The sequence below is a fragment of the Parasteatoda tepidariorum genome, chromosome 10 (genome assembly GCF_043381705.1).
Source record: "Parasteatoda tepidariorum isolate YZ-2023 chromosome 10, CAS_Ptep_4.0, whole genome shotgun sequence".
In the NCBI taxonomy this organism is placed as follows: Eukaryota; Metazoa; Arthropoda; class Arachnida; order Araneae; family Theridiidae; genus Parasteatoda; species Parasteatoda tepidariorum.
Window position 1 is genome coordinate 57569664 of NC_092213.1, and position 9207 is coordinate 57578870.

Sequence of the window (9207 nt, forward strand, 5' to 3'; positions counted from 1 at the left end):
ATTTTTCTTGTTTTTGTGCAGTATAAGTTGAAACAGAAGGTATTTAAACACGAAGTTAGCTGTGAATGCATATATATTGCATTCATAGCTTTTTTTCTTTCTTTTTTTTTTTTAAGAAAACTTACCTAGTTTTAGAAAAAAGTAACGATTTCATTCGACATTTCCGTTAAAAATACTTGTACTTTTTCCCTAAAAAAAAATATTGCATCAATATTTCGCATCAAATAAAAAAAAAAGAAGTATGTTTCCTTAAGAACCATTCACATCTTTATTTTCGTGATTTCTCGTGCTTTTTTTTGTTTTTTTTTATTTATTTATTTATTTTTTTTAACGAAAATTAGATTTCAACTCATTTATTTTCCATTTATGCACACACTATAATCAAATTATGAATTAACCGCTCCAGACCTGTTAATACAGCTTTTTTACATAAAATTCAATTTTAAGACTAATATTTATAACACGATAAAAACGAAATTCATACTCAATGCAAATATATATTCAAAATAATTTCAAACTAATTAATATATTTTCAGTCCATTTTTTTAAAAAATCAGTATATTTACTAAATAATTAATACAATTTCAATCATTTAATGTTTTTAAAATAATTAATAATCCTTCTATAAAAAATATATACACAATTGGTAATAAGCCGGGATAGTCTGGTTGGTAGGGCGTTGGGCCCATGTCCAAGAGGTCGTAAGTTCGATCCCCGCCGGCTGAAGACTCCCCATGTAGTAAATGATGGCTGGTGCACGTTAAATATTTCAGGACACAAAGTCCTCCATGTTCCCATAACAAATCAATACCTCTTTGGGTGCTGAATTGGCATCTATCACTGGTTCAGGTGAAAATTAAGATTTGCGTGTGAATGGGTCTGCCCTATAAACGGGCTGTAACGTATGTGTGGCTGAAGTCGTATTCTTGGCCATAGATGGCGCCACTGAAAAACAAGAAACGCACCCTCTTCCTCATTTGCTGAATTAAGGTTTTACGACTTCTAATGTTCGACTCCGTAGCCTTGTAATTTTGAACCAATCCAGAAGGCAAGGAAACTCTTGGATCAGTACCCCCAGTAGTATTGATTTGCTATAGGAACATGGAGGACTTTGCGACTCGACAGATTTGACGTGCATCAGTCACCATTTACTACACGGGGAGCCTTCGGCCGGCGGGGATCGAACCCACAAACTCTTGGACATGGTACCAGTGTTCAACCAACCAGGCTATCCCAGCACTCAAATCTGTGGGTTGGCATAAATACGTTAAACGTTCTCATTTGTGTTTTCATAAATGCTTTTTCTTTCTTTCAGGTATCAGCCTCCAGCACTCAGAATGTCGCCACCAATTTTTACAGTAGTTATGACAATAGTTTAGAATCCTTTCAGAATTTTTATGTTTCAAGACGCACTCCACTTTTTATCTGTCAATATTTTGCTGCTTGAAAGTTATAATAAAACTCAGAAACTTGACATAGCGAAGGAATGTGGGAAAATGCTCCGGAAATAAAATGACATAAAAAATAAAATTTGACATTCGGTAACTGTTTCGAGAAATGTTAACTGTCAAAATTTGTAGCAAAAATTACCATGCGGGACGCACAGCAATCTTCAGAAATGAATCTACAGAGTTGAAAATTGCCTTGTTAAAAGAAGATTTTTTTGCATCAATTTTACACATTTAATGCGAGTGTTGATTTTTTTTTCTTTCGAAATTCGAATTTGTTTGAGAGATATTGCAAATTTAAGTGCTTTTGTAGAAAGATTTCCCCTTTTTTTCTAATTAATGGCTATTTATTTAAAATATGTTGTAGGAAAATTTATTTATCTCTCTGGAGCTGTTTATTTTATTACTTATATACACATAAGTTGATATCGGAAGTATTAAACAAAGACAGAGATATGATAACGCCTGATATAAATTTTAACATTAAGTTTTTATCAATATAAAAAGAAACGTAATTCAAGAGAAATTAAAACTGTTTCCAATTTGAGGTTTTATAAAGTTATCGTTATACAGATGGTTATCAATACAAAGTTATCGTTACACTGGATGTTCAGCGAAGACTGTCCTTAATAGGTATTTATAGAATTCTTATTGAAAATGAAAACAAAAAAAAAACACACACATTAGTTAACAATTGCTAACAATAAACAGCAAAACAGATTTGATTTCAGGAAGAGTTAAAGCACATTATTAGAAATTCAAGTTTCACCGATCAATTAAAGCTGCTTTGACTTGTCCTTTTCCTTTCTGTTCTTTTGTGTTTCATTCTTGATTAGAACTCTAAAAGTGCCCATTAAGAGCGGCCTTTACGGAACATCTGTATATCGCTTTGCGAGTAAAATCACTTCTCGTTCATTTCTTCTTATAATTCATTTCTAACATTCTGTGTTCCTAAGTCTTAAGTATTCTTTTTTACAAGTACAATGTTTCGATTATTTTTCTAAGCTCAGGTAATCTTTTATTTTCTTACGATTAACAAATTGTTCTTTCAAAGAATCACAATGATTTTATTATATTTTTTATTTTTAACAGAACTCGACTTTTAAAGAAATAAAACAAAGATAATTGAGAAGCCATCAGGGGCATTCTGTAAGCGGAGCGAGCAGGAATAACGATTACCAAATTGTTCTGACATAAAATTAATTATAATAACTCTAAAGATTATAAAAACAAAATCTTCATCGTCCTTTCTTTTGTAAAATTTATGAAATGTATTCGTAATTCTCTCATTGTTTGCTATGCTAAGATTTTCAGTTTAAATATCTTTCTTAGAAACTAAACTCTGAAATTGTAAGCATTTTTATTTTTAAAACCCCCTAATTACAAAACGAAGTCCTTTTTCTTTTAGAATTTTTTTTTACCGCTATATAATAAAATAAAAGTCAACTCGCCAAAATTTAGAGCATTTTCATCAGCAATAACAAAAATAACTATTCATAAGAAGCTATCTTAACGATTAAATACTAAGTGTATGAGTTTTGCCTTTTATAAGTTATTGCAAAAAAATTTCCTAAGCTGTACTGCATTTGGTGTTTTCATTTCGAACTCTTGAAATTTCCTTGGAATTTCTCTTAACTCTACGGTACATATACATATAGACTAAAATTTGGCTCTATAAGAAGAGGCGGAATTCTTAATGATTATTTAAAAACTTTTTTTTTAACTCTAAGATTTTTTTTCTCTCACTTGTTTTGTGTCGTAGAAACATAAACATAAACACTAAGTGTCCTTTTACGATTTCGCTAAAATTTTTATAAAGATTATGAGATTTTTTTTTGTTTTTAAATGTTTTTTATCAATCATGTATAAATTTAGGATGCCCAAAAGTGACAAGATGAGCTTTAAAAAAACCGAGCTTAATTAAAACGTCTAAGAAAGTATATACGTTTTATTTTTCTGATTCTACGATTTCGATTTCTAATAAACGTTTTTCTGAGTAGGGACCCCACGAATGTGGTAATCATTGTCTTGAAAGGACGCTATACCGAGAGAAAAAATTGTTCATAGAGATTTCTGTTTTAATCCAAGCATAGAGAATTGTGAGTTCGGGTGAACCTAGAGGAAACCACGAAGTTTTAAATGTTTAAAAAAAATCAAAATATAAAAATGCAAACAAACTATTTAAAGAAAACTGCCCCCCCCCCAGTCTAAACCTAAGTTATATCGTCACTTTTTTATTTTGAAAAAAAAATTTTTTTTAGCATTTAAAATTTCATGGCTTACTAAGTTTACCTGAATTCACTTTTTCAATACTTTAAATTTTTGAGAGAATTAAGACAGTTTGCCATGAATGATTTCTCACGTGGTTGTAGAGTCCTCTCATGGAGCCATGTCTTGGATATTATCTAACAAATTGGAGGTGGGGGGGGGGAATAAAAGAGTTTTAAAAAAAAAAACAAAAAATTTTAAATCGAAAACCACATAAATGCAACACCCAAGGTAAGAAATTTTGAAACGAAAAATTCACTTAATTTAATTTCACTTAAATATTTAATAAAAACATAATGATAATTTTAGTAAAAAGAATAAAACTACTTCTACTTGCAGAAAAAGGAAGACTGCCTAAAATGTTTCTTATTTTTAAGTACAAAAGTCATTTGAAGAAAAGTTCATGGTCAAGGGAAAATTCCCTTCCAGCCACATGGGTGCCGTAGATGTAAAAGGAAGTTGTGGTTTTCGTCAAGGACATTAGAATTATTCATTGTAAGACTAAATTAAAAGAAGGAAGACATATACAGATACTTTCGCCCATAATAAGAAAATAAACTTCTTGGAATATCTCTGGCTCATGGCATATTAGAAACATGAGTGGATTTCGACGAAAGCACCGATTTTGTTCCCATCTATCAAACTCAACGAAATAACATCCAAATGCTTCAAAAAATTCATTAAAAAAAGTACTTTTACATTCAAATGAATAATTCTATATATCAGGGGTTTCCAACTTGCATGAGGCCGGGGGCCACAATAAAAAACACAAATCAAATGGCGGGCCGCAACTTCGTCAAAATTTTACGTAGGACTCATTTATGTTTGAAGGAATATTAAATATTACTGTCAGATTCTTACAAAGTTGCACAAAACAAAAGTATTAAATTGCAAATTTAAATAAGAAGTAGATTTTTAAAAATATTTCATTGCTATTAATATAATTTTTAAAAATATTAAATAAATTATAAAAATTCGGACTACAATAACTTTAATGTGCGCCTATGTATTAAACAATTAGTGTGCAACAGACATCTAATTGTTTGTCTGCTGCAACCACCAGAGAATAGATATTTACATTTAAAATTTACAAATGTGTGTGTAAATATTTTCGTCTCAAATGAGTGGTTTCAAAAAGTTAAATCGGAGAATATCTTCAAAAATTTCTGATACGCACATGCTAATTTATATTCACAAAATACAAAAAAAAATGAAATAAAAAAGAGCAACACACACAATTATTTTTGTATTTGAATAAATATTTTCTTGGATGCAAAACCTGAAAAAATTTTTTTTGCNATAATTCTATATATAAATGAACACACATAAACGACTTTTATTTCATCGAAATAAGCTTGCTAAAATTTCTGATATTTTGAATCTCAATGGCCGCATTTATTAATGTAAATAAATGAAACCATTTTTTTTAAAGTTTTTTTTTTCGGAATATTATTTTTAAATATTTTCTTCAAGATAAATCCTCTTAAATTTCACAAACTATTTTTCTTGTTTTATATTGTTAGTATATGTTCAAATTTGCTGTAAAATATTCTTCTTGTTAATGGACCTCGTTTCGAATCTAGTTCGTGCTATCATTAGTGCTGGGCGATACATCATCCAAAATAGCTATATTACACCATATATAGCGATATTTTTTAATTTAATTAAAGTTTTATTTAGGTTATGCAATAATTTTGTAGGAAAAAACTTTTTATTTTTTCTAATCATAATCAAAATCTTAAACAGTAATTATTAAAATTCAACGATATTATGAACCAAAAAGTAGTAAATAATAAGATATATAGAAGAATTGAACAGCTTTAATTAGAAATTTGAGCGGTAAAAATTCGCATGAAAAGTATAGCATTTGCTTACAGGCAATCTGCACAATGATATATTAATTAAATTTACCCACGCAATTATGTATTAATTAATTTAACCCAATCTTACTCAATTTTCAGGAGAAAGAAGAGTTTAATATGTATCAATATTTTAAAGAGAAAGATGCATAACACGATTCTGATTGTCAAAACTTTAAAAAAAAATTTTCCTGTTAGTTTTTAAAAGAAAAAATGGGTAAATGAAATAGTCTTACAGATATAATGCGAAATAAGCTCCCTTTTTCTTTCCCTTACGAATGCTTTTGGATCACTTGTGGCTTGTCATTGCTTTACCATGAGATCTCTAAATACCATAAAATCCTCATTATGTATTTTTAGAATCTTAATTCAAAATTGAAGAGAAAAATGGAAATTGGAGATTTTAAATTCGCATTTTAGGAAGGGAAAAAAAACTCTCGAAAATTGTCATATTTAAGGATAGAATGAATCACACTCAGTTAAGTAAGTCCAAACACCAAAACTTGTTTGATTGCCTAACGAAGCAGCGAGGAGTTTTAAGGCTGTTTTTCAAAAGCTCCGTCGTAATATATATCGCGGCGCGAATTTCCGCTGTGATTTCAGCGAAATTGTCATCTCTTTTTTTTTTCTAAAATCCGAGAATTTCTCAATATGTTTTGATTTGCGCGAAAATAGCTTTAAATTTGAATTTTTTTTTCATTTTTAATTCATTATTTTTATTTAACAGAATTTTTTACTTTCCGGAAGCCTTAAATTGAACATGTAAAACTGATTAGATATTTAGGGGTGTGAATCAATAGCAAAATGACAAGAAAATTGTTCAAAGATAAGAGATAATCACACAAAACTTCATTTTCTTTATGAGCGAAGTGTATTAAGCTTACAAAACTTCATTTTCTCTACGAGACATAAGCGTTAGGCCTACAAAGTTTAATTTTCCCTGTGAAATATTAGCGAACGAAAAAAATTACAAATCAAAGTTTAATTTAATTACACAATTAGTTGCAATATTATAGCCTGTCAAACGACTAAATTTACTAAACTTCATTTGAAGAATGACACAATATAATAATTAACGAAGAATCATTTCAAATCAATATTTTATTCTATGATATACAATCAAGTACATAACGCTCCTAAGTGAGAAAAGTTACAGAAGTTTCAATTTCAAAATGAGCCACAATTATATCAATGGAGGAAAAATTAACACACATTAATGTTTTATGTTGCACAATTCAATACAAGGAAAAGTGTTAATCGCATAAGCTTACATAACTTTATTTTTATTATGAGATATTAACATTTGTAGCTTTTAATCAAAAATAATTACAAATAAATTTTCTGAACCATTTTACATTATCATGAGATATTACAGGAAAAGTTGCAAATAGTGAATGTTTTAAAATTTTCCACAATCATGAGATATTAATGAAAAAATTACAATCAGTGAGCGTTTTTTAAAATTTTCCATAATCATGAAATATTAATGAAAAAATTACAATCAGTGAGTGTTTTTTAAAATTTTCCATAATCATGAGACATTAATGGAAAAATTACAATCAGTGAGTGTTTCTTAAAATTTTCCATAATCATGAAATATTAATGGAAAAATTACAATCAGTGAGCGTTTTTTAAAATTTTCCATAATCATGAAATATTAATGGAAAAATTACAATCAGTGAGCGTTTTTTAAAATTTTCCATAATCATGAGATATTAATGGAAAAATTACAATCAGTGAGTGTTTTTTAAAATTTTCCATAATCATGAGATATAAATGGAAAAATTACAATCAGTGAGTGCTTTTTAAAATTTTCCATAATCATGAGATATTAATGGAAAAATTACAATCAGTGAGTGTTTTTTAAAATTTTTCACAATCATGAGATATTAATGGAAAATTACAATCAGTGAGTGTTTTAAAATTTTCCACAATCATGAAATATTAATGAAAAAATTACAGTAAGTGAGTGTTTTAAAATTTTCCATAACCATGAGATGATATTAATTGAAAAATTGCAATTAGTGAATGTTTTTTTAAATTTTTCGTTGATTAAAAAAGAGTTCTGAAGATCATAACCGAATTTCTTAAATTTCAGTTTTTTTTTTCTTCCAAAAAATTTTTCAGAAAAGAAATAAGTTTTTAAATAATATTACAATAGAACAATAATAATTAGAGATACTTAATTTATGCAAACACAAGAAATAATGTATACGTTAGAAAATAAAATGTGAGTAAAGTATATTGCTTTATCTTACACTTATTCCAAATAGGCAGTCATTGAGCTAAAAATTTCTGAAGCCAGTTTAGGATAATCGTTTATAAGTTCCAACCATTCAGATTTCTTCTTAATAACCGAAAAATTATGATTTAAAAACAGCATACATTTCTCCTTGAGTGTTTTCTCACTATGCAAATAAGAAAGCACAATAATTCTGCAAACAGTTTCAACAGTTAAGCTGTCAGCTAATATATCAGCACAATCTTTCACGAGATCATCAATACTGTATTTATCGCCCAGAGCTAAGAGATTCATCACTATATCCAAACTTTTATCGTCTATATGGCCACAATAGAGGTATTTCAAAAAACAATCAAATGTACGAGAATCAAAATCAGTGATTTGAATGCATCTGAATCAGTGATTTGAATGCATGCATGCATTCAATCAAATTGTTCTCGAACATTCTTTTGAAAACAGGTGATTGAGCCACTAGAATGCACCAATGTGCTTTTATAGTGTTTTCGCCGATTTCAAAACTCATATCGGTATTTGTCTTAGACTCGTACAGAGTTTTAAGACCCCGGCAAACATTGCAGTGCTCTTCGTCTGGCAATTTTAAAACGGGATCTATAGTTGCTATGGTAGTTATATTATGGCCAAAAAAAGTTAGAGTAAACAAGAAAGTTACGTCCGAAGCAACATCAATTGTAATAGTTTTTAGATATAATTTATTAGTACTAGTATGCAGCATACCTGTGAAAAGGTGATTAGAATCGTAAACAGTTCTTGGTGTACCAACTGTTGACAATATAGTCTTAGTAGTATCATTATTAGAACCACTGTTAATTTTTGCAACGATAGCAAATCTGCAGGTCTTAGGAACTTCCTCTTTCGATAACTTAATCAAATGTATCTCATAAGCAAGGTAATACTTACTTTCGTTGTGTAAACGTGGTTTTAATTCAAAAGCAAGTGTCAAAGGAATAGATTTCAACGGCGAAAATTCCACCGCGCGAATAACATCATAGTATTTCAAAAAGTTCTTTATCTTCCATATGTATTCATATTCAGAAACGGAAGTATTTGTTTCCACCATAGTTTTGTGCGAAGCCATGACAGTTACGCCGAAGAAAAACAAGTTGGAACAGACAAGTTTGAACAAAGTTTGCGTTATTAGGGAGGAAGGAAAAGAAATGCCTTCGTTACACCTCAAGTTGGCACTGCAGGAAAAGGTAGGAAATGTAATACTACGCCTTTGAAAAGTAGTTCTTCGCTATTTCTGAATTAATTACAGTTTAAATGTGCGAACAATAAATAAATGTTGTATAATAAAAATATGTCTCTCAAAACATATTTTAGAAGTTTTATCATGCTTAAATGTATTTAACTTAAAAATACTTTCTCAGGA

General features: G+C 29.2%; 2 protein-coding genes across 2 annotated transcripts in view; one reads left to right on the plus strand and one right to left on the minus strand.

Annotated features, from left to right (window-relative positions):
• The window catches only part of LOC107442710 (uncharacterized), a 59916-nt gene extending 58222 nt beyond the window's left edge, over positions 1–1694 (plus strand). Inside the window, exon 4 of the transcript XR_001583910.3 lies at positions 1316–1694. The gene's annotated coding sequence lies outside the window, so the exon portion shown is untranslated. The remainder of the gene's footprint in view (positions 1–1315) is intronic.
• A 6496-nt stretch (positions 1695–8190) lies between these two features.
• LOC107449933 (speckle-type POZ protein-like) lies at positions 8191–8913 on the minus strand. Its single transcript, XM_016065617.2, has one exon. The coding sequence runs from the start codon at positions 8911–8913 to the stop codon at positions 8191–8193; it is 723 nt and encodes a 240-aa protein (XP_015921103.2).
• Positions 8914–9207: the final 294 nt, after the last annotated feature.

What these genes read in the sequence shown, in the direction of transcription:
- LOC107449933 (XM_016065617.2), bottom strand. Translation starts at nt 8,913, where the DNA reads ATGGCTTCGCACAAAACTATGGTGGAAACAAATACTTCCGTTTCTGAA.